General features: G+C 53.2%; 2 protein-coding genes across 2 annotated transcripts; both read left to right on the top strand.

The window, feature by feature from the left end:
- The first annotated feature begins 893 nt into the window (after nt 1–893).
- LOC117039405 (microtubule-associated protein 1S-like) lies at nt 894–15,222 on the top strand. Its single transcript, XM_033136503.1, has 3 exons — nt 894–1,063; nt 12,068–12,169; nt 15,145–15,222. The coding sequence occupies exons 1-3, from the start codon at nt 895–897 to the stop codon at nt 15,207–15,209; spliced, it is 336 nt and encodes a 111-aa protein (XP_032992394.1). The 5' UTR covers nt 894; the 3' UTR covers nt 15,210–15,222.
- A 626-nt stretch (nt 15,223–15,848) lies between these two features.
- Nucleotides 15,849–23,927, top strand: MAP1S (microtubule associated protein 1S). The gene is given in 6 exon segments (XM_033136502.1): nt 15,849–15,888; nt 15,891–15,986; nt 17,325–19,683; nt 19,686–20,498; nt 20,964–21,178; nt 22,805–23,927. Coding segments are annotated over 6 exon segments (3,642 nt in total). The 5' UTR covers nt 15,849–15,885; the 3' UTR covers nt 22,961–23,927.
- Nucleotides 23,928–25,281: the final 1,354 nt, after the last annotated feature.

The raw sequence follows: 25,281 nt of genomic DNA, 5'->3' as shown, positions 1-25,281 counted from the left end.
GAGGAGGAATTTGATTGGACGAGGCCCTAAAGGCAGGGAGTCTGGGTGGGTCTCCGGCAGGGAGAAAGGGCCTGATCCTACAGCGCACTCAGATCGGCGAGGAAATTTTTCTTCGGTCTACTTTGCAGAAAAGCACTTTGCGTATGCCCCATTGTTAGGGCCTCTGCACATGCTCAGGGGCACCCGTTCTCTGCACGTGTTTAAGAGATCAGGGTTCCTCTAGAAGTAGTCGATGGATTGCAGTCAGTTTTACTCAGAGTAGACCTATTGAAATTAGTGGATTGAAGTGAGTTATAGCTGCTGAGTTCTGTGGTTCTACTCTGAGTATGACCAAAGCAGGATGCAACTTTTGTCATTTTACACAAGGGCACCTTCCTTTAAAAAAGAAAACACTCGTTTTCAATTAAGAAAGCGCTCTGCACATGCTCAGGAAGCGCTCCATGCCCTTGGAAGCGACATATATGCTCAGGGGCTCCTCCTTTCCCTAGTCCTCTCTCAGCGAGGAAAGGAAAATTCACCTCCATTTGGTAGCTCTTCAGGAGCTCAAGGGAAAAGCAATGCACTCTGCACATGCTCAGGTGATGCATTATACTTTGCATATGCTCAGAGGCTGCCCTCTTCTTCCTCACACCTGCGTTCCTTTAGTTGCTCTCTCCTGCACTCTGCACGTGCTCAGGAGGCGCCCTTCCTTCCCACACTCAGCGAAGATGTGACCCTTCCGCGCATGCTCAGTGCAGCCTCGGGCTCCCGCCGTCCCCGCCCCTCCCTCCAGGCCACGCCCCTACGCCTCTCCCATTGGCGGGAGCTGGTAGGCGTGGCGTGCGCGGGGGTGCCTTGGAAGGTGGGGCGGCGGTGGGCGTGGCCAACGGTCGCCTCCGAGGGGCGCCTTCCAAGATGGCGGCGGGAGCAGCGGCCGTTGGAGGAGGAGGAGGAGGAGCCCCCCTGGCGACCCCCGCTGCCGCCACCGCCTCAGCCGAGGCCCGCTTCTCCCTCGTGGTCGTCTTCGGCGCCGGCGGAGGACGAGGGGGGCTCCGCACGGCGGTCCTGAGGGCCGTGCGAGACGGTGAGGGGGAAGCGGAAGTGGGGGGAGGGGCCGGGAGGGGGTCTCCCCCCCATCCATATGCTCTCCTAAACCAATTTGGGGTGCGTGTTACGTGTACCGCCTTTTCCCATCAGATTACTGGCTCTCTCTCCTGTTGTGTGTTTATTAGTATTTGTATTTATTTGTGTGTATGTTTGTTTTCTCTTCAGCCAAGTGTGTGTGGAGGGTGTATATAAATAGATATAGTTTTCTACAAATGCATTTTCTGTCTCGGGAAGTATATACATGTACAGGAAGTAAAGCAATATTGGACCATCATAATACCAGTATGATCCTCGCTCCTCTCAGCATAACACGGACACTCACTCATTGGAAACGTTTTGACATTAAGGGCTGTATATCTAAAGTTAGCCATACAGGGAGAAGGAGGGAAAAGAGGCCCATTGGGAAGAATGGAGGCGACTGACTTGGCCCATTTGAGTAGGACTGATTTGTTGGATGCAACTTATTGTTTTGTTGAGTAATTATTGAATTTGTATCCTGGCATCTCAATCTGGCTGGCCACTTCAGCTTTCTTAAGCAGGTCAGCAGAAAAGCTTATCTACTGCATTGGTCTCCCACCTTGGTTCACCCCCTCCTCCGTTAATCCCTACAACGACCCTGCAAGGTAGGTGAAGAGGCTGTGACCGACCCAAGGTCCCCCAAGGAGCTTCAGGATGGAGTGGGGATTTGAACCCCGATCTTCAATTTTTGCCATTGCAAAAAGATGTTGCCTAGACATTCTGTTGCGGCAACCGCAACCTCTGTTTAAGGTGCCCTTTGGAGATTAGTTTATATATCTGAGTTTCTAACATTGCTGGTAACTTCAGAGCGGTTAAGAGTGCTGGACCAGGACATGGAGACCACAGTTCAAACATCTGCTCAGCCTGAAACGATGACCTTGGCCCAGACACCCCAACTCTCAGCCTGACCTACCTCGCAGGGTTGTGTGGATGAAAGGGGCAGGGCGAGAACTATATCCACTGCCTTGCTCTCTTTGGAGGGAGAGAGGGCTAGATATAGGAAGATGGGGAGCTGATTTCTATGAAGTCATACCCTTAGTCCACATAAATTATAAAGTATTGCCTGCACTGACTGGCAGCATTGGATCTCCAGGGATTCAGGCAGGGACCTCTCCCATCCCTTCGTGCAGATGACGCTGGGGCTTGAATGTGGGACCTCCTGCTTCCAAGGCAGTCTCTCTGCCACTGAGCTCTGCCTTTATAAACCTAATGCAAAAGTCAACAAGCAAGATAATCTGAAAACATAAAACAGAAGAGCAGCGGAAGGCAGTTCTGTTCAGATTTTAATGATAATAATAATAATTTATTATTTATACTCCGCCCATCTGTCTGGGTTTCCCCAGCCACTATTTATAATTATTATTAATACTATTAAGCATTAAAAGCTTCTATAAACAGGGCTGCCTTCAGATGTCTTTTAAAAATAGGATAGCTGCTTATTTCCTTGACATCTGATGGGAGGGCGTTCCATAGGGCGGATGCCACTACCGAGAAGGTCCTCTGCCTGGTTCCCTGTAACTTGGCTAACTTGGCTTCTCGCATAAGCTCTCCCTCTTTCTCTCTCTCTGTTTGAGATGGATTTTTATTCGCTTACAAAACAACCTCCTCCTCCCCAATTTACGTTAGGTAGCAAAGTTTTCCCAAGCAAGGGGCTTGCAGCAATCAAAAATGAAATTAGTTGTATCCTCATCATATGCTGTCTGTAAAAGCAGAATGTGGGATTTGCCAGGCTAGACTGGCAAGTTGTGTGTGTTTTTGTTTTAAAAATAAAATAATTTCATGTAGGAAGGCAATTGTCCATCCAGGCTTAGCACAATTCCTGTATCATCTTGTTGGTTTTTCAGAGCCTTCTTCTATATTGCCCATGTAAAAAAATAAGCTTGTCCTCTTGTCTTCCTGTGTTCACGCTTGACAGTAGGTCTCTTTGGGATTGGCAGAGCTTGCTTCCAAGTAAACACGGGCGGGAGTGAGTGAAATGAAAAATAAGATGCGAGCGCACAGCCACATGCGAATGTTACGTTGCTCCCTGTTGATGCTTCTTCCATTTTGAAAGCGTTTGATTTGAGCACTTTCCATTCAGGGCTTATTCCATGCAGCAAGGAGAACATACAGATGTTTGAGCATGAGTTGTGCTTGGATTTAAATACCTCAGGGGGCTTTGTAGGAGCATTAAAACCCAGAGAGAGAGAGAGAGCAGCTTTTGTCAGTTTTCTCTTTTTTTAAAAAAAGGAGTGTATATTTGGCTCCTAAGAAATTGCACTTTTGGGTGGGGAGTGGAGCTAAGAAGCTGTGTGTGTTTGGAAAGGGCACAGGGCTGATTTGTGGCTTGGTTGAGGGAGCTGGGAAGAGAGCGAAGGAGCAGGGGATGAGATGGGGAGAGGAATCTGAATCATGAGGGGTGACTTGGTCTGGGAAGGGCTCTTGTGGGGAGCCAGGTCTGTTCAGGAATGGGTGGCGGTGGGGGAGGTGGCAGAGTGAGGATGGACGAGAACATGGCTCTAAAATAGCTGTTCCGGGTGTGCGGCACCCCCTTCAAAAGCATGAGACCTCCAGGCCACCCCCTGGCCCAGAAGGCAGAGCAAGCCTTCCCCATCTCTGTTTGGCCTTCCTCCTCTGCTCTGGAGCGTAAAGGTAAAGGGACCCCTGACCATTAGGTCCAGTCGCAGATGACTGGGGTTGCGGCGCTCATCTCGTTTTATTGGCCGAGGGAGCCGGCGTACAGCTTCCGGGTCATGTGGCCAGCATGACTAAGCCGTTTCTGGCAAACCAGAGCAGCGCACGGAAACGCCGTTTACCTTCCCACCAGAGCGATACCTACCATTATTTATCTACTTGCACTTTGACGTGCTTTCGAACTGCTAGGTTGGCAGGAGCAGGGAACAAGCAAAGGGAGCTCACCCTGTCGCGGGGATTCGAACCGTCAACCTTCTGATCAGCAAGCCCTAGGCTCAGTGGTTTAACCCACAGCGCCACCCATGTCCCGCTCTGGAGCATATGGCACCTTAAACCTAGATTACAGTTGCCACAGAGGATCTAGGCATCATTCCCCCTACCAATGACCCAGTGATGAGGAAAGCTTCACCGCAACTGCACACTCTCTGTTGTGTGAGGCTGCAGTTGTTCTGGCACCAGCGCCATCCTTGTAAGTAGCTAAAAATTCAGAATGTGGCCCCTTTGCCCCCCCCCCCCCCGCTGGAGGGTTCCAGGCGAAGAAGTGTCATGCCTTTGTCAGTGGAGTCACTTGAGTCCTTGTGACGGACGCTGCATCGCTGTGCCCTGGGGCTCAGAGGGGCAGAGTTCCAGTTGGCAAGTGAAACCAAGGCAGAGAGGCAAGTGGCATTTGAAGGATCCTGGCAGAATCCCTTCTCTTCCTAATTGCCCTCTGAGAGCTAATTGCTCTTAATTGCTCCTGCTCTGCCTTGCCATACCTGCAGGGCCTGCGTTTTGTTCAAGGGTGTGGCGCAGCCTCTTCTGCAAGGTGCATTGTGGAGTGGGAGCCAAGCACACCTGTTAGGGACACAGCTGGCTGCCGAGGCACTTGCTGCAGAGGCTCCTTGTCGGGTCGCATGCAGGGATTGGGTACCCGAGAAGCTCTGGCCATGGAGAGAAAAGTTCCATTTGCCAGGGTTGTGCCCAGCTCAATTCTGCTCCGAGGAATGTGTTGGTGAAGGCTGCCTTCCTGAATTCAGAGCTATGTGAATGTAAGAAGAACCTGGGTGCAGCAGGGTCAGATCAGAGGGAGCCCATGCAGACAGCCTCGTGTCCCCCCGCCTCCTGCTTCCCCCTTGGGAAGCAGGACTAGAGTGCAGTGTGAGAAACTCAAGATATATGTTGATTGCCAAATGGCATCATAAACCTAAGTTATGTCTGCCATAACGGAATGTCAAGACACAATCCCCACCCCGCAAGCAGGATATTATTATTAATGTTGTTGTTGTTGTTGTTGTTGTTGTTCTATACTGCTTTCTGTTTTAAAGAAATGATCTCAAAGCGGTTTACAACACATTAAAGCATCAAATGAAACAATCCACAACAAAACAAATTCAAGCTTCAAGGAAAATATTTCATATCCTTCCCTAGGTGACATTCAGCTTTCTCCCTATTTTTTTACCTGCTTAATTTATAGAGCTGCCCCATAGCCATAGCTGTCAACTTTCCCATTTTTTAAGGGGAATTCCCTTATTCTGAACAGGATTCCTCACAAGAAAAGGGAAGTGCTCTAGGAAGGCAGTGTGGTGTAGTGTTGAGAATGTCAGACAAGGACCTGGGAGATCTGGGTTCAAATTCCCACTCTATCATGAAGCTCACTGGAGTTCCTTTGAGTCGGTCACAGCTTCCTAGCCTACAGGGTCATTGTAGGAATTAACTGAGGAGGGGGTGAACCATGGACTCTTTTCCCCAAGGTGGGATATAAATGCAGTAAATGAGCTCTTCTGTGCTTAAGAAAGCTGGAGGGACTAGCCAGATGGAGATGTGAGTCTCCAACCTGGTGCCCAGAGATCTCCATGTGGTCACCATTGGACCCGCGCCAGTTGCAAAGCATACCTGATGCCTGGGGGATTTTCCCCAGGGACTTCCATTCTGCTGCAGGCTGACTCTTGATGTCATGTAGTTTCTTTGCCTTGTGCAATAGCAAATGCAGCCACTTCAAGATTCTCTGCAGCCATGAGGTCTAGAACATTGCTTTCTTTTCCAAAAGGAAAGCAGAGGCTCTTGAATCCTTGTGTTGGCTGGATGCCCAGGCCTGCCTTCTGGCTCTTCCTCCTCTCCTGCTGGCCCCGATCCAGAGGCTTCCTCATTCTGCGCAGGTTCAGGCTGATTTGGCTGGAGCCTTAAATGGGCAAAAGAAGCAGGCACCAGTCCCCTTCTCTCCTCTTTGCACAGAGCAGGAGGGGTCCCCCTTATCCCTTCCGCCCAGAGGCAATTCTGGGCTGGCTCCAGGGGCCTTCCCGGGCAGCTGACTCCTCCTGGACTCTGGCTGCGAGCCATCTGGGCATCTGGCCGGCTGCATTGCTGCGTGGCTGACTCAGGGGACGTTCCTGGAAGGGATGAGGCACTCTGGGTCACCCGAGGGGCTGCTTGGAAGCACCACTGAGCTGATGTGTCAGGATGCATCACTTGAGGGGGGAGGAAGGAAGGCCAAAGCCCAGTGAGAGGAAGTGACTGGCTGAAGGTCACCCAGTGCGCTTTGAGGTGGCTTTGGGGATTCAAACCCCGGTCTCCCAGGTCTGACACCCTAACCACTACACCACACTGCTCTCCATGAGCCTGGATGCTGATGGGAATTGTAGTCCAAAACAGCTACAGGGAAAAGGTGCCCAAAGTGGACATTTGTAGTTGGCGTCACTCTTCGCAACTGTGTGTGTGCAATGAGCAAGGATAATAATAATGTGTTTTGTGTTTTTATATTATATTTTATGTGGCGAACTGCCCTGATGTCTGCGGATGAAGAGCAATATACAAATTTAATTTTTTTAAAATAAAAAAAATGTTGCTCTAGGTCAGCAGGGTAGGAGGGAATCAGAGTTGGGGAAGTAGACTCCTTTGTTCATCTAGCCCAACCCCCTGCAATGCAGGGATTGCAACTAAAGCATCCCGGTATAAGGCAGCTCTTGATGTTCTTAAGGAAAGGGGGCAGCTGAAGAAAGAGATAAAAGGGTGCACCCCACCCCCTAGTTCGGGGGTCAGCAACCTGCGGCTCCGGAGCCGCATGCGGCTCTTTTACACGGCTGCCGCGGCTCCGAGACTCCGGGGCGGATACGCCCGCCCACTTCTCCAGCTGGCAGTGACCGCCCTCCAGCTGGCCGGCGGCCCGCCCTCCGGAGGCTGAGGGCGCTGCTCAGGGGCGTACCCAGGATCACCTGGCCTTGAACAGCGGGGCAGCGGGGCTCGGAGGCGGTGGGGACGCAGTAGAGGTGGCGCAGCTCAGCCGAGGGCTCTGGCGGGGAGCGCGCCTGAGGTGCGCACGCTCCTTCGGGAAGAGATGGAGCTGGGCGAGCGGGAGGGGGAACTTGAAGACCCCACCTCCGCCTCCGAAGCAGGCGCCCATGGGAGAGGCCGCCCCCCGAGCCTGCCTGGCGGGACCAACCCTGCCCAGCTCCGGGAGTCTTCCTAGCATGGGAGGCGGCCTTGGGGCGGACAGGGGAGCTCCAGGGTCGGCGGGACCCCGCGGCATCCAGAGGCAGCTGGGAGGCGGGACGGGATGCGGGCAGGAAGGGGGTCTTCAGACGCGTCCCCGCACGGGCACTGGAGGCCAGGACTCCTTGACTGGGTCGTGGGACCGCGGGGAGGGCTGGCCGCGGTTCCTCTCAGAAGGCTGCTGGCTGCTGAGTCGAGGCGACGACGAGGTAGGCAGCTGCGGGCTGGGCCAGGGGCGGCGGGTGGCGGGCGAGGGGGGAAGCCCTCTTTTTAAAAATGGTTGAGGAAGCGGCGCCTGTTTCCCTGCCGCTGCCTCCTTCGCTCCTGGTTCCGCTCGCAGCCTCAGACCGCGCTCTCGCGGGCGCGCGTCTCTCTCCGCCCCGGAGCAAGGCCAGGACGTTTTGCAGTTTTTCCTCTGTCCTGAGTGTGTGTTAGGGGAGCCTTGACAAAGCACCTGTTGGCGTGGAAGAGAGGAGTCCTAACTTGGATCTGTGTTCATGTGCAAAATCTATCGCCATTGTCATTAAGGGGGCAGGGAACTCCCCTAAAAAGGTTTGAACACTACGAACTACTACAGCCACCTGTATGCAAGTCAGCACAAACATCACAGGCTTCTCTGGTGCAATTCTGTGCTTTATTTAGCAAGAGAGGAGGTTGGAAGAGGTGAACATAGCCTCTGGTCTGGAATATTAAGGGTAAAAGACACTAAGATTATTGTAAAAGCCAGCAGTCTTCAATAAGTCATAGGACAAACATTTAACACAAGTGTGCAGTTGAGGACTCATTTTTTTTAAAAAAAACAACAACAAATCAAATATTTGTATGCTGTTGCAACCCACCTTGGATCAGGCTGTGACCTGGTAGTGGTCCCAGGGTGGATAAAAATGAATGATTTTTTTTATTTAAATCGGATTTTTTTTATTTAAATCGGATTTTTTAAATTTTAAATCAGATTTTTAAAAATAAAATGCAGTGTTATATTTGTTTTAAATGTCGCAATGGTTTTGCGGCTCCCAGTTTTTTTTTTCCCCTTCGGAAACTGGTCCAAGTGGCTCTTTTGGTCTTAAAGGTTGCAGACCCCTGCCCTAGTTGGTTCAGCTATGTCCACCACCAACATGTGGCTGCTGGCAGGTGTTCCTGGGAATGCGGCCTCTGTCCGGACGAGAGGCTGCCTGCTCCCTGCTCTGTTTGGAAAAACCTGCAGGGGCCACCTGGGCCTTCTCTGCTGGCTGCATTGCCAGGCTTCCTCTGACCTGACACCAAACAGGAAGCAGCTGCAGCTGACCTCTGAGATCAGTGGTGCTTTTTTCCCTTCCCCTGTTTTGAGAAAGGAAAAGAGTCCTGGTTGGCATGGAAGTGGAAGGGGGACGCTTCAAGGGAGCCTCAGACTCTTCTTCTTTTCCTCTGCTGTTAGGGATAGGAGTGGTCATCCTTTGTCTCACTCACTTTCTTTCCATTTTAAGAGCTCAGAGCTTTGATCCAAAGGAGCCTCTGTAAGCAGCACCCATGTGAAACCCGATAATGGAGACAGGGCTGGAACTTTGTGATGGTTTCAGCAGAAATGGGGGCGAGGGCACCCACCTGCAACTCAGGCCCACCCTCTGATGGGTTGGAGGTACTTTGAAGTCAGAGGCTCCTTGACCATAGGGGCTAAAGGCAGCAGCCTCCTGGGACAGTGTTTGTGGTGGAGGGTGGATCTGTCTTAAGAACGCAAGAAGGGACTGCTGAATCAGGCCAAAGGGGGCCCATCAAGTCCAGCATCCTATCCTCAACAGAGGCCAGCCCAGCACCTCTTCACGCAAGCCCATAAGCAGGATCAGAGCACAAGAACACTCCCCCCTCCTGTGGCTTCCAGCAACTGGTATGCCTCCAGTGTTTGTGCAGTTTTCAAATCATATTTGTAGTAGAATAATAGAACTGTAGAGTTGGAAGGGACCCTGAGGGTCATCTAGCCGAACCCCCTGCAAGGCAGGAACAGGCAGCTGTCCCATGTGCCAGGGATCAAACCTACAACCTTGGTGTCATCAGCACCATGCTCTGCAAACTCTGGATGTGCCTCTCTGCTAAAGCCAGACTCGCATGCCAAAAGGCTAACCTGCCTCGGTTGGGGGCATTAATGGAAGGAAGGTGGGGTAAAAATCAGATCATTGGGCCTCCACTGTCTCCTGCTTTGTGAAGTTGGAGGCTGTGTTGGTTCCTGCAGCAGCCCTTCCCATCTGCAAGCAGAGCTCTCTCTTCCTGGCTGCTCTTGCAGCAGCTGCAGGCTGACCTCCAGGAGGTTGAGAAACTGGGACATTTCCTGGGAACTTGAGCTGCTCCTCTTGCTGCAGATAATTGGGGGCCTTTGCGAGTTGGCGGAAACCTCTTTTTCCTGAACAGTTGCTTGATTTAAATACTGACTGGTCAAAGGAGTATTGGCTAATAATACTCTGAGCTGGTGGCTTTCTGACTCGTGGATGCAGTCTCCAGACGGAAGCTGGTGTTGGAGGAACGCATGCCCTGTCTCTTTTGCCACGTAACCCTCTGCGATAAGCTTGCAAGCCTTGTCTTCGCCCTCTGAAGTCAGCTTGCATAAGAGGGGAACTCCCCCCCCACACTCCATCAGGAAACTCACTGGGTGACTTTGGAGTCGGTTGCAGCCTCTTCGCCTTCCTCGCAGGGTCATTGTAGGGATTAACAGGAGGGGGGTGAACCATGGACTCCCTGGAGAAAAAGGTGGGAGATCAATGCAGTGAATAAGCTCTTCTGCTGAGCTGCTGCAGATGTCACCCGTCAGTCTGGTGCCCAGAGATCTCCACGGGGCCCCAATTGAACCTGTGCTAAAAGCAAAATGTGCCTGGGGGAATTTGGAACACTGGTTCCAAAACCCTTTGAGGCTACAAGATCCTCCCCTCGGCCACTACCCTACCCCATAAAAAGCATTATTCAGAGTAGCGGTTTCCACAAACCACTGAGGAAGATTATGTACCCCAATAAAATTATATAGTAACAATCGCACAGTTATTGAAAACTCAGTTAAATTCAGCAAGACTGAGGCACTGCTTTTCCAAGTTATTTAGCAGGGCTCTTTGCTACCACACTTAGTAACTACTTCAGTGTTCAGAAAACTCTCTGCCACCGGGAGCTTGATGAAATGATTTGAGTTTCCCAGTTTCACTTATCCGGAGTCTTAAATCACCACCTCCTGCTGCTGCCTCGCTGGGGAATTCCACAGCCCCCTTAGTATATGGGCTCCTCATTCCCAGTCTTTCCCAGCCTCCTTCAAACAGTAACAGCGGCATTTCTGATTCCCCCCAGCCCCGTTTGGGATCTCGCTGCCTGCACCCTCGGGAAGCCCACGCTGGTGGCGCTGGGCTCTGCTCAGGCAGTGAGCAGCATGCAGCCGCAGTGAAGACGCGCAAACACCCACGCGCCAGGCCAGTTTCTGAGAGCTGCAGTCTTGCATCTCGGCTGACGCCACCTGCGCTGGTCTTATGTAAGCTAGCGGGTCATGGGGGGGCAGAGACATTTTGGGGCTTCGGTGCAAGCGAAGCAAAACTCGCCTCCTTGTTCTGTGGGCTGAATGAACTTGTAGTTTCCTGTGGCTGGTCCTTGATCTTCTCATCTTGCCTTGCTGCTGGTAGGCGCTTTGGAGAGAGAGATCCTCTTTGCCGTCATGCTTTTGGCTGTCTCTGCAAAATTGAGCTGATGTGATGTCTGTGCCATACAGGGAGAATGCTGTTGGATGTTGCTGCCTGGTCCCTGTGAGGGAAGGGGGAGCTCTCAGCTCTGGCCGGCAGCTAAACACGTGGGGGTTATGGTATTATTGTATTTAAATCTTTTGTTGGAAGCCGCCCAGAGTGGCTGGGGAAACCCAGCCAGATGGGCGGGGTATAAATAATAAATTATTATTATTACATTGAACGAACTTGATTTGTCCTGTGGGTCCATACTTACCCTGAAAAGCACGCGTGGCGAAACCCGGACGTATACACTTCTGGGTTTGCTGCGTTCGTAACTCGAATTACGTTACCCAAAGGTAACGTAACCTGAGGTACCACTGTGTTGTTGTTGTTGTTGTTGTTGTTGTTTATTCTCATGGCTGGGAAGAGATCCCAGGAGGTAGGAACCAAGGCATCCGGAAAGCAGCAGAGGAGTAAAAATCAGGGGAAGGAGCAGTGATAGAACCTCAAGATACATAAGCTAATTGCCAAATGGCACCTTAAACCTCAGTTGCAGTTGCCACAATGGAATGCCTGAGCTCCTTTTGCAATGGGAATTATTATTCTTGTTATTCATTTGATTTCTGTATGGCTTTATATTTTAAAGAAATAATCTCAAATGATTGACAACACATTAGACCATGAAATAAAACAATCTGGAATAAGCAAATTCAAGCACCCAGGAGAGTATTTTAGGTCCTTCTCTAAGTGACAATGGCTTTCTCCATATTATTTACCAACTTAATTTATAGAGCTGCCCATAGCAGAAGGACTCAAGGGAGCCAGTGGGTGTAGTGGTTAGAGTGTCAGACGAGGACGTGGGAGATCAGGGTTCGAATCCCCACTCCGTCATGAAGCGCACTGGGTGACCTTGGAGTCAGTCATGGCCTCTTCACCTACCTCACAGGGCCCTTGTAGGAATTAATGGGGGGGGGTCCTTGGAGAAAATGGTGGGAGATAACTGCAGTAAACAAGTTCTTCTCATAATTCTGGAGGGACCAGCCAGAGGGAGCACATTGTGGCCACCTTCCCTGGCTCTTGGGGGCCAATGGCTCTGGGCGCAGTGGCCCTCCCGTGCTTGGCAGTCTGCTTAACACCACTGTTTCCCTCCCTCTCTCCTCCAGGGATCCGTTCTTGGGACATCGACTTGACTGCCTGCAACCTTGACCAGCAGCTGAAGCTCTTTGTCTCTCGCCACTCAGCCACCTTCTCCGATATTGTGAAAGGTAAGGAGGTAGCAGAGGTACCTCCCCACCTGCTCTTGTGGACGCAGCAAGGAGCTCTTGGGCAGGCAAGCGTGTTGACAGCAGGCTCAGCCGGTACCCGTGGGCATCTCCCTCCTCCAAGATGAAATAGAGGAAAGAAAAAAAGGGGGGGGGGTTAAAACAGAGTATTTCTTCTAGTTATTTTTATATTTTTATTTTTCCTTTAATTAAGAGAAGTGGAAAAGAAGAGAAATAAAAAGAAAAGAGCAGGGGCCGAGCAAGCTAACAAACAATAAGAACAAAAAAGTAAATTTTGGGGGGGAGGAATAAAAAATAGTTAGAGAAAAATAACAATAGAAATAAATAAAATAAAAGAAGATTTTTTTTATTTAAAAGAAAAGAGGAAGAAGAAATAATAAAAGAGAAAGAATAAAAGGGGAACTTTAAAAAGGGAAAAGGAAAAAAAACAGAAACGTGATGTCTTTCCAGAGGGTTCAGGCCTTTTTTCTGATGTGCCAGTTGTCAGGAGGCAGGCTCAGGCCGGGCCTGAGTTTCTTCGCACCCTTCCTTCCGCCTACCTCTCCCTTCCCTTGGTGGCGGCTGTGGCACTGGGTCGCAGAATCGGGGCTTCACCTTCCCCGGGGTCATGGCGGCGCGGCTGCAATGGCGGGTGGCGGTAGGAGGTCGGGGATTCCCCCCCCCAAGGGTTCCTCTCCTCTCACCCTGGGATGGGGGCGCTGTGGGCAGAAAAAGGCTCTCTTCCCCCTTTTTTCCTTCTCTTCGGGGGCAGTTGCAGTGGCAGTCTTTCTTCGGCCCTCCAGCACTCCACGAGGCGGACTGTCCCCAGGCTGCTAGGCCTCGGGGCTCTGGGCTCTGGGCTCTGTCTGGCCATTTGCCGGTATCCCCAGTCTCGCGGGCCTGCTGGGGGGGGGTCTGGTGGCTCCCCGGTTGCTTCCCCTGGTAGCTCCTGGTAACTGTGCGGCGGCAGCAGTCCTGGCAGTATGGAAGCCAGTCTGGTGGCTCTGGTAGCGCTACCGCTTTCAGGAGCTCCACAGCTCTGCTGATCGCCATTTTGCCTCACCAGAAGTCCATCTCCCTCCTCCAAGAATGAGCCGACTGTGTCCTCAGATGACTCTGCCCACCCCCTCCGCCCGATGCTGAATTAACGTTGGAATGCTGGGCCAGGGAGGCTGGCAGGAGTCGCTGGGAAGCACCTGCTCCCTTCTTGGTCCCCAGGGCAAGAGCGTCCGCCTCCTTTCTCCTTTTGGCCAGGGGAAGGCAAACCTTGCTTTTCTCCTGCACTGGAGACACAACAGCCCTTGCTTGCAGGGCAAGGCTCAGGTATCAATGTCAGAAACTCAGATATATAAGCTGATTGCCAAATGGCACCTGTTGCCACCATGGAATGTTTACCATTATTTTTCATTTCATTTTTATGCCGCTTCATATTTTAAAGAAAAAAATCTCTGTGTGGGTGTGGAGGCCCCTCAAGTGCCAGCTGACCTCTGGCGTGGTGCCCTCTGGACAACAGTGGCCGTTGCCCAGCATCACCTTGAGGGCCTGCTCCTTTGGCTGCCCCTGATACTTTGTCCCATCAAGAGGGAGCCAAGCGCCCAGCACCCTGATGGGACCCTTCCCCTCCTTCGCAGCAGGGACAGTTTAATGTTTTTGGAGCTCCCAAGCTGGCGTGATCACCAAATATCTCAGGGCTCCAGTTACACACTTTGGGATACTGCAGGCAGGCGTCTGAGTTGCAGCCGCTTGGTTGTCGTCCGTCTGTCTCATGAGACAGTGGAGTGTGTCTCTGGGGGTGAAGTCCAACAGCTGCATGAGCAGCACTGAAGGAACCTCTCCGAGGTTGCAAGCCTGGCCCATGTGTCTGGGGTCCAGGCAAAGACCCCCATCTCGGCTTGGCTGATGGTGTCCAAAGGAAGGCAGAGCCAGACACTGGGCACCAGCTTGGCTGCAGGAGTTGCTGGAAGGAGGCGTACAAGGCGCCATCCCAGCCATCTTAGGGACTTTTGTGTAGGGTTTGCTCCTGAGCCTTGTCTTCTCCTGAAGATACCCTGCAAGGTAGCAGAGATTTAGGATCAGAGTTTTGCTTCTCTGAGATGGACTCCCTTCCCTGGTGGACGAGCCCCAGCCACTGCCACCCCACAAATTGATTGCTCACCTCAAGCAGCCTTAAAATGGCCATTTTAAGCTCCTCTTAATAGTTGTGCTGTGACCTTCGTGGGATCAGTGGCTGGTGAGACTCCCGATCAGACAAACTCTGTTCAGGAGCCCTTTGCGTTTCTTTTAAGCCTCTCAGCCAGAGATCTCACAGGATTGGAGAGGAGGAATAGAGAATCCAGCAGTCGGGCTTGCCTGGAATCTGGCAGTGCTGCACTGCCACCTGCTGGGGGATGCAGCCTTGCAGTGGGGAGCCCTCCCCTCCAGAACCGCTGCTTTCTTCACCATTAACATCAGAAGAACTTTCCTGAGGGTGAGGACCGTTCAGTAGCGGGATGGAACCCCTCCCTAGAGATGAGTGCTATAACTGAGATTCCTGCATTACAAAGGGTTGGGCTAGATGACCCTCGGGACTCTTCCCAACCCTCTACAAATCTATGTTAAGACCCTTAACGTAAAGGCAAATCATATATATATGATTATATATATATCCCATTATGCACACACACACAGATTACAATGCAGCTTTCTCCACTGCCCCTGATATCACAGAATGATTACTCCAATCCTCATTCCCACATCGCTGTCATGTTGGCTTGCCCAATATGCTAGCATGAACCCAAGTGCAAATTGTATTGCTAGGGTTCATTTGGAAAGGCATTGAGAGCCAGGCTGTCACTGTCATAATGCTGCTATGTGAATCTGTGATGCCTTGCAGGAGGTTGGGTTAGATGGCCCTTGGGGATCCCTTCCAGCGCCATGACACTGTGGTCCTTCTACCCTGGAGCCTCCCTTCCCACTGTCGCCTCATCTTCCCTCCCCAGGTCAGCGGGGCTCTGCACCATCGGGGAGACATCCTGGAGACAATGGTGCTGCTGAACCCTTCTGACAAGTCCATCTGCAATGAGGCGAGTTGCCGGAAGATGCAGCGGGAGGGCAGAAGGCTCTTGGCTTGGGTCCTGCTTACGCTTTCTTCCCCTTGGGGGCATTGGGTTGACCACTGTGAGAGCAGGATGCTGGGCTAGATGGGGCGCCTTTGACCTGATCCAGCAGCCAGGCTTTTGTGGAACCTCCAGGTCCAGAGGCAGTCTATCTGGAACCCTGGGTTCTTAAGAGGGTATTTGGCCACTGCACAAAGAGGAGGGTGGGCCCCCTTTGGGTGAATTGGGGTGGAGAGCCCCACTCCAGAGAACGTGAATAGGTAAAATCCTGCTTCCTAAACAGGTCTCAGGGTCTTGGGGCCTGGATGGTACACCCACATCAGTTGTACAAAAGTGGGCCCGCTTTGCATGGCACTGCCAGAGTCCGTGGACCTATTCCCAGGGCCTGGAAATAGGAAAACCCAACATATGGCTCTAGAGTGTTTTCCGGCACTGCAGGGGGTTGGACTGGATGACTCTCAGGGTCCCTTCCAATTCTATGATTCTGTTGACAGAGGGTTGGCTGGAAATAAGCCCAAGCGGCTGGAAATCTGAGGTTTCAGGCCTTCCCTCCAAGGCCCTGACTTTCTCTCTCCCCCTGCAGCTCTGCAACCTGGTCACGGAGCCTCGCGCCACAAGCTGCTGATGCTTTGCTGGGCCCTGCATCGAGGGAGACGGGGGAGCTGGTCCTGCAGACGGGCACTTTCTCCTTGCGAGACTTCATCCAGATCTTCGCCGACAAAGAGGTACGTCTCCCCAAGCAGCAGGGAGGAGTTAGCCGGTGATGCTGAATGGGTTAGGGTGGCAAAAGCAGGAAAGGGCTGGAAAAGACCCTCCCCTAAATGATCCCTCCAACTGGGTAGGAAGCAGTTGGTGTGGAGGCTGTTACTCTGGGCCAGACAGCTGAAGACCAGAGAGGAAGAAGGATGCTCTGGGCCTCGTTTTGCTTCCTTTTCCATTAGAAGTAACTATGCAACCTTTAGAAGACATCTGAAGTTTCTACTTTTAACCTTTTATTATGCCTTTGTGTATGCTGGAAGCCACCCAGAGTGGCTGGGGCATCCCAGGCATCATTATTATAAGTTGTGATGTTAATCATCATCATCATCATCATCATACCATGTCCATCTGGCTGGGTTTCCACAGCCACTCTGGGCAGCTCCCAGCAGAATAGTAAAAACATGGTAAAACATTAAAAACCTTCCTATACAGGGCTGCCTTCAGATGTCTTCTAAAAGTCAGATAGTTGTTTATTTCCTTGACATCTGATGGGAGGGTGTTCCACTGGGTGGGTGCCACTACCAAGAAGGCCCTCTGCCTGGTTCCCTGTAAGCTCACTTCTCGCAGTGAGGGAGCCAGCAGAAGACCCTTGTAGGAGGGCCTAGTGTGCGGGCTGAACGATGGGGGTAGAGACGTTACTGGAAGGGGCAAGGTGTTTATTCCAATGTGGGAATTCACCAATAGAAGAGCTGAATGGAGAAACATTTTGGAAGACTTTCTGGGTGACTGCCGACTGGAAAAGGAACCCCAAATGATTGGCATTGTTGTTGTTGCTGCTGCTGCTGCTGCTGCTGCTATTATTCATTCATTCATTCATTCATTCATTCATTCATTCATTCATTTAACCCCACCTATCTGCCTGGGTTTCCCCAGCCACTCTGGGTGGATTCCAGCACATATAAAAATGTAACAAAATATCAGCCATTAAAAACTTCCCTGTATAGGGCTGCCTTCAGATGTCTTCAAAAAGTTTCATGGTTGTTCATCTGATGTTTGATGGGAGGGTGCCACCACCAACAAGGCCCTCTGCCTGGCTCCCTGTTGCTTCGCATAATTGCAATGAGGGAACCCCCAGAAAACCCTCAGAGCTGGACCTCTGTGTCCAGGGTGGACATTTGGGGTGGAGACACTCCTTCAGGTATACAGGGCGGAAGCTATTTAGGACTTTAACCTTCAGCACCAACACTTTGAATTGTTCTCGGAAACGTGTTGGGAGTGAGTGAAGATCCTTTAGTACCAGTGTTATGTGGTCACTACAATATATGGTGCTTAGTGCACTGACGCCTCTCTCTCTCTCTTGCCAGGTTGGGGAGTTGCTCAGCTCTGCAGACCCATCTGCCAGGACCAGCCTGACAGTCATTTGCCCGGACTTTGGGGAATGGAAAGCTTCCCGGCTGGGTCAGCACAACCTGTTGGACTTCATTGATCTTCGCTTCAACCCGGGCCCTGTGTTGCCCGAGATGGAGGGCCTGCAGGAGTTCCTGGAGTACCTCTCAGAGTCGCTGGACCCCCCGTCGCCCTTTGACCTCCTGGAGCCACCCAGCACCGTCGGCTTCCTGAAGCTGTCCCGCCCGTGCTGCTACATCTTCCCTGGCGGCAGGGGCGACTCAGCCTTCTTTGCCGTCAATGGCTTCAACATCCTAGTCAATGGCGGCTCCAACCCCCGCTCGTCCTTCTGGAAGCTGGTGTGCCACCTCGACCGCATCGACTCCATCTTGGTGACGCACATGGGCACTGACAGCCTACCTGGAGTTAACAGCCTACTGCAGAGGAAGCTGGCCGAGATGGAAGAGGATCCCTCCTCACAAGGTTCGCCAAACGACGACTCGGTGAAGAACCTCATCTCCCCAGAGCTGGGCGTTGTCTTCCTCAATGCCTCCAAGAAGCTGAAGGCCATTGCGGGGGACTCGGGCGTTCTGAAGAGCTGTGACGAGGCCAGCTTGGCGCTCCACTACCTGGATAAGCTGGGTATCCAGCCCAGCCCACTCTGCAGGGACAGCGGCCCCAAGGTGGAGCCCACTGTCCTCTTCCAGAAGATGGGCGTCGGGCGCTTAGATATGTACATCCTGAACCCAGTGAAAGGCAGCAAGGAGCTGGAGGTCCTGATGCAGCACTGGTGCGGCAATGGCTGCCCCCAGGGACTGGAGCTGCCCCTGCACTGTGTGACCTCCATCTGTGCCCTCCTGGTCTGGCACCCCGTCAGCCCCACAGAGAAGATCGTCCGGGTCTTGTTCCCCGGCTGCACGCCCCAGAGCAAGATCCTGGAGGGGCTGGAGAAGGTCCGGCACTTGGAGTTCCTCAAACATCCGGTGGTCACCCAGAAGGACCTGGAGTCAGGGTCCTCCTCGGGCAGCACCCCGCAAAGCCAGCAGAAGAGGACCACCAGCCAGGAGAGCCTCAAGTCCGGCTCCAAGCTGAGCCTCCCAGAGCCCAAGGAAAGGAGGGAGGCAAAGGCGGCCAGCGCCAGAGAGCGCCCCATGGCGCCCAGTGAGTCCTCAAAGGGCAGCCTGGAGGAGGAGCAGGCCAAGGAGACTCGTACCAAAGTGGAGCTGTCTTCTGCTGTGAGGCCCAAGCAGCTGAAGGAGAAGCCGATGGCCAAGAAGGACACAAAAAAACTTTTGCCAAAGAATGACGCTGCCCCCTTGGGGAAGGTGCCCAAGCAGGAGGCAAAGGCGGATCCCCCCAGGAGGGAGACGGTGGCCAAGAAGGAGGCGAAGGTGGAGGAGAAGACAGCAGTGAGGCAGCCGAGTCGGGAGCTGAGGAGGTCAGCCAGCACGGAAGCCAAGAGGCCCCCCACCAAGATGGGCAGCTTCAGAAAGACCACCCCCAGCATTAAGAAGGAGGCGGATAAGTTGAAAGCCCAGCCTTTGAAAGAGGCTCCTCTCAAGATGCCCAGTGGTGCCAAGGGGGCAGCAGGTGGCCTCTCGGACGGGTCCAAGTCATCAACAGAGAATGCGGCGAGGGAGGACTCTCGGCCAGAGGCACTGGGGGCTGAGTCGACAGACGAGGGCATCACTACAGCAGAGAGCGAGCTGGAGCCATCGCCGCTGGAGTGTCCTGGGAATGGGGTGCTGGCGGCCCAGAACGGCCTGTGCACGGGGGGCGACCCTGAGAGCCCCCAGCCCTTCCGGCACCTGGAGGCCAGCTCTCCGCTGAGGGGTGCAGGTCCCCCATCACCACTGGCTAAAACCCCCAAGAGTGAGCGGAGCGTCAACTTTGAGCAGACCCCCACGGGCACGCACGCAGGGCTCCACCCCGAGGGTGAGGAGGCTTGCGGCAGCTCCGAAGAGAAGACCTTGGAAATGATGTCTCCTGCCAGCTCAGGCCCGGCCAGCGCCAGGCACACTCCTTTCCACCAGTCCCCCGTCGAGGACGTCATCATGGCCGAGGAGCCGGCAGCCCTGACCAACTCCTGGCGCCCGGACGGCTCTGCCACCGGGCTCCGTGTTTCGCGGGACAACTCCAGCTCCTCACAGGAGAAGCCGCCAGGATGCCTGTCACCCAGCCTCATCCGCGATGACCTCCCGGACGTCTCGCCCACCATCACCACACCCTCACTGCCGGCCGAAGTGGGCTCGCCGCACTCCACCGAGGTGGATGAGTCCCTCTCCATGTCCTTCGAGCAGGTCCTGCCACCGGTCAGCGAATTCCAGGAGGAAGCGGAGATGCCCGCCCGGGGGGACTCACCCCAGAGCTGGACATGGGCAAAGGCGGCTTATCCTTGCCCGTCCGACCCTGCCACCCGCATCACGCCCAGCGCTTGGATGGCCACTCCCTGGCACGGCGCGCCCGCCGCTCGGACTCACCCCATGATGTGGACCTCTGCCTGGTGTCCCCGTGCGAGTTTGAGCACCCCAAGTCAGAGCGCTCGCCCTCAGCCAACTTCAGCCCCCGGGACATGTCGAACAGCAGTGACTTCTCCCAGGAGCTGACCAAGCCACTGGTGGGCCAGCGAAAGGGCCCGTGGAGCCGCAAGCCCCATCCCCTGGCCGATGAGACCCCACCCACGTCACTCAGCGAGTCGCTGCCCACCCTCTCGGACTCTGACATCCCGCCCGCCACAGAGGAGTGCCCTTCCATCACGGCGGATGGCGGGCTGGACTCGGACGACGACCCCGAGAGCCTGGCGCGGGCTCGCGACCCTCTTCCGGCCACCCTGAAGGACCCCCTCCCGCTCCCCGCTCAGCCGGGCATCTGCATGGTGGACCCTGACCGAGAAGGGGCGGCCAAGGGCAAGAGGCCGGCGTCCCGGGTGGGCTCTGCCCCACCCAAAGCAGACTCAGCCCCCAGAGGGGTGGCCCCCAACAGCAGCCGCATCAAGCCTTCCTCGGCCAGCGCCGGGGAGAGAGCCCGGACGCCTGCTCTGAGCCGAAGTGAGCTGGCTGCCTCCCGTTCCAGTGGGGACCACCGGGCATCCCTCGGACAGCGGGCAGCAAGCAGCAGGCCATCCTTGGGGGCAGGCAGAGCGGGCCCTGCAGGTAGGAATAGGAAGGGACAGGAAGGGATGGAAGGATGGATCCCATCAGCCTCAAGCACAGTGCCAGGAGGGTGCCCGGATCAGGCCTTGTCCTGATAAACAGGGAGGCAGGTTTTCTCTCCACCCAAATTGTTTTAAATCTGTGTACTTCAGGTGAGGAGCCAAACAGGCTGCCTGCCTCTTGGGTGGTTCTCGATCTTGGTGTTCTCTGCAAGTGCCTAGCAGCACCTAGACGTTTTGGACCTCGTGGGAACTCCAGAGCGGCCCTCTCCCTTTCCATGTTGTGATGCACATGCGCAGCAGAGAAAAGTCATTTTTCCCGTGTGCAAATAGCTGGGTTAAATTCTGACTTTGCAGCCGTTCCTTTGTGTGCTGCATCCAGTGGAGGGTGGGGGCGTCCCAGCCGGCATCTCCCCTCCATGCCCATCTTGCAACCAACGCTCCTCATTTTTCTCCTGTCCCCCAGGTGCCAGGCCCAGTTTTGTGCGGCCCCCCGTCTACCTGGAGCTGGCCTACATCCCGGGCTCGGCGAGTGCCCAGTGGGTGGACGAGGACTTCTTCCGCCACGTCCGGTCGCAGTGCTACGTCATCAGCGGCGAGGACCACATCAAGGAGGGTGTCATGCGGAGGATCTTGGACGCCCTCCTGGCCGGGAAGCAGCACTGGGCACATGACACCCAGGTGGGCAGTGTGGGTAGGGCCAGGGGGTTGCTCGCCATAGACCATCTTGGCGCTTGGAGATCCCACTGGGGTCTTGTGCTGCCAGCCAGGAACCTCCCTGGGATCGAGGCCTCTCATGCCAAGGATGCTCTTTAGCGGGACTCGTTTTGTGTCCACTGAAACCAGGGCGGCATCCACTGGCAGGGTTAGAGAAAGGATAACATGGCAAGCAGGGTGCCAGGAGGAAGCTAGGCACTGCCTGCTCCCTTCTTGGTCTCCAGGATGAGAGCGGCTGCCTTCTCTTTTTGTGCCAGGGAAGGCAAACCTTGTTTTTCTCTTGCAGTGGATACACAGCGACTCTTGCTTGGGGTTAGAAACTCAAGATATATAAGTGACTTGCCAAATGGCACCTTAAACTGAGGTGGTGCTTGCCACCACAGAATGTCCAGACTCCTTTTTTTTAAAACAGTGAAAATTATTGTTATATCATTTTTCATTCCTGTATCACTTTTATTTTAAAGGAAAAACCTAAAAGCAGTTTACAACTAGGGCTGGGCGATATCTGGTTTTCAACATCGGGATACATCACCAGCTAAACATCAGAATATACTGATAGATCACAATGTCTGAAATAAGGATGGAGCTATGCAGAGGCCCGGCTGGCTTCACGGTTTTCCTACATTGTGATTTTTGTATAGCAAACATGCACAAGATTCACGATATATTGCCAGGTCAAAAATTTTGAAATCAGTAACACAGTATGGACTTGAAACTAGTTTTGGACGATATGTCAGTATATTGGCCAGCCCTATTTACAACACATTGGAACATAAAATAAAACAACCCAGAATAAAATTAATTCAACTTTCAGGGAAATATTTCAGATCTCTAAGGGAAATGTTGCTTTCCCCACATTTATTTACTGACTTAATTTATAGAGCTGCCCCATAGCAGAAGGACTCTAGGAAGGCAGTGCGTTGTAGTGGTTAAGAGTATCGGACGAGGATGTGGGAGGTGAGGGTTCGAATCCCCACTCCATCATGAAGCTGCAACTGACCTTGGAGCCAGTCACAGCCTATTCACCTACCTCACAGGGTCATTGTAGGGATAAATGGATGAGGGGGGAACCATGGACTCCTTCGGATAGAAATGCAAGAAATAGCTAACCTGTTTAAGAAAGCCAGAGGGGCCAGTCAGAGGGAGACTTCGGTCGCCAACCTGGTGCCCAGAGATCTTTGCAGGGTCACAATTGTGGTGGGATTCCCTGATCTCCCAGCTCCTACTCTGACATTTTCACCTCTCACTGCCTTCCTAGAATCCTCCTGCTCTCGGGCAGCTCTATAAATTAAGCAGGTAGATGAATACAGGGAAAGCAAAATGTCCTTGAGAAGGATCTGAAATATTTCCCTTGAAGCTTCGATTGGCTTCATTCTGCACTGGTGCCTGGCGGATTTCCAGCACTGCTCCCTCCCAACGACGCTGAGGTCTAGAATGTTGCTTGCACACAAAAGCCGATGGTTGGCAACTGCTATGTTGTTGCCTTGGGAGGGTGGTTGAGTGTTTGAAGCCGCCTTGCCAAGAGGGAGGGAAAAACTCCTGTGGCCAATGGATGCTCACCCCTCTTCCTTCCTTCCTCCTCCCCACCAGGTGACCCTGATCCCCACCTTTGACTCCCTGGTGATGCATGAGTGGTACGCAGAGACGCTGGAGCGGCAGCAGGCGCTGGGTGTCACCGTCCTGGGCAGCAACAGCATGGTGGCCATGCAGGATGAGACCTTCCCAGCCTGCAAAGTGGAGTTCTGAAGCCTCCTCCTTCCCCTTGGGCGCGTCTGGGGGGGGGAATGGGAGACGAGAGGGACCTCCCTGGGTGCTGGGGGGGCAGGGGTAGAGACTCCCCACCCCACACTGAGACACTTCCAAAGCCCCCCCCCCCCCAGGCAAACCTTACCCACTCTGCTCTGTGTCTGGTCTGTTTGCATGTTTTGCCCCCTCACCCCCGAGCTTCTAAACCTGGTCAAGCGCAGAGATTTAGGATTTGGGGAGATGTGGTGTTTGGCCAGCAGCCCCACCCCAAAAGGGTGATGGCCAGGCATTCCTGGGGTGGGGGGTGGGGTCTGCTCTGACAAGGGGCAGAGTGCAGGGCCCCCTCCCCAAAATACGACTTGCCCCTTGCCAAGAGGGCTAAGTCAAGCAGATCCCATGAAAAATCTGCCTGGGGGTGGTCTCTGAAAGGCTCAGTCAGTTTACCTGCAGGACCTTTTTTGAAAAAAATATTTTTTTAAAAGAGTGAAACAGGGTCTTTGGGGGTGGTGCATGTGTCTGCTTATTTTAAGAGGCAGCTCCGATTCCAAAGAGTTTGGGGTCCTGGCAGGGAGCTGTTTATTTCCATGGGGGGGGGGTAGCTTGGCTTTCTGAGGTCACTCCCTGCAACAGCGCCCCCCCCTTCTCTTAAAAATATCCCATCTCCTCCTCGGGGCCGACTCTCCATCCTACCCTTTTAAAATCTGGTTGGGCCCATAGCCGATGCTTCCTCTTGGGGGGTCCGGAGCCAAAATTCCCTCTGGAATTGACCCCTCTCTCTTGGAGATCACCTTCCCCCTCCCCCCTCAACACCGCCCCCCAATTTCTTCTACCTCTTTATGTTGAAAGCCAGCAGTGTGTTGTGTTGCGTTTTGTCCCGAGGCCTGTCTTGTTCATCTCGGGATGCTTTAATCCACAAAGACTACTCTGTAAAATCCAGCCAAAGCACACCCCTTTCCAACCCCCCCCCTCCATTTCTCTCACTCCCTTAATGTTTGAAGGAGTGCAAGGGTGGGGTGGCAGAACGTGCCTCCCTCCCCTTGCTAAATGTGACACTAAACTTCTGTTTCGTTTTTTTTAAGGAAGGAAAAGGTGCGGGTTCTCCACCCCACTTTAAATGTGCATTTTTTCTATAAAAAAGACAAAAAAGCAAACAAAAAACAACCATATACAAAACAGTTAATGTATTGAAAGTTTTTTTGCCCCCCCCCCCATAATTTATAGGATCACATTTACATCTTCCTGGCTAGGCACAGCAGCAGCCGGGAGTCAAGGGGCGCAGCGTAGCAGAAGGAAACCCCCTTTCCCCCTCCCATCCTCCTGCCCCCCAACCAGGACAGGCACTGTGTTCAAATCCTGTATGGTGTGTGTTTAGGACAGTCTTCGCCAACCCTGGTGCCCCTGATGAGGGGAAATTTTGGGGCACTGATGGGAGTTTTATAGGGTCCCCCCAAGACCCTGGGTTGGGGGCCACGGTTGGTTTAGATGAAACGTGTTTTTTGTGGGGAGCGGGGTAAGTTGAGAATGTTTTTCACCACCTTTAGTGCTTTATACGTACATATATCTATATGTATATATCTCTATTCTGCTTAGTTGGAAACCCGTTGGGAAGAGCAGAAAATTCATGGGACGGAAGAGGCAGCAAGCGCTCAACCAGCTCCCCCAACTCTTAGGAGGGCATCACTCTTGGGGGGGGGGGCTGAGCCCTTTTCTGTGCTCTTCTCTCTCACACACCCTCACCTTTGTAGCTGTTGACACACTCCGAAGCCATGCAACCCACTCACTAGTTGCCGTGTCCATCCACACCCGAAAATGCAGAAGTGAAGAAAACAAAACACTGTGTTGGAACCTCTTGAGAAAAAGCAAAACACTGATGGATAAAAGAGATAAAAGGTGTTAGACTTCTTTCTGGCCGCTGTGTCTTTCTTCCGCTGCATGGGTTTGTGTCCCCCCGAGTCAAACTCCGAATGTGACCCTCTTCTGGACCTTGTGGGGTGGGCTCACATCCCTCTTGGCAGCAAACCCCTCTGGGCGCCAGCTAATCAGCAGCTTAGAAAAGCCCCAGAAGACAGCAGCTGCATTTATTTATTCAGTTAGGGCAGCAGTTCTCAATAGGTGGTCTGCGGACCCGGAGTCCACCCAGGGTGGTCTGCACCACCATTCACATAACAAAAATGACCAGGGAGATTGAAATGTTTAAAAGTAGGGGGTCCGTGGCCTGGCATTTGAAAAATGGGGTCTGCGGTACTTAGATAATTGGAAACCAGTGCTTTGGGGTGCTTGCACTCCGCTCTTCGGGCAGAAGGGTCCATTTCACATGTGGG

This window comes from Lacerta agilis, chromosome 18 (assembly GCF_009819535.1).
Source record: "Lacerta agilis isolate rLacAgi1 chromosome 18, rLacAgi1.pri, whole genome shotgun sequence".
NCBI lineage: Eukaryota > Metazoa > Chordata > Lepidosauria > Squamata > Lacertidae > Lacerta > Lacerta agilis.
This window is presented reverse-complemented; position numbering and strand designations above follow the sequence as displayed.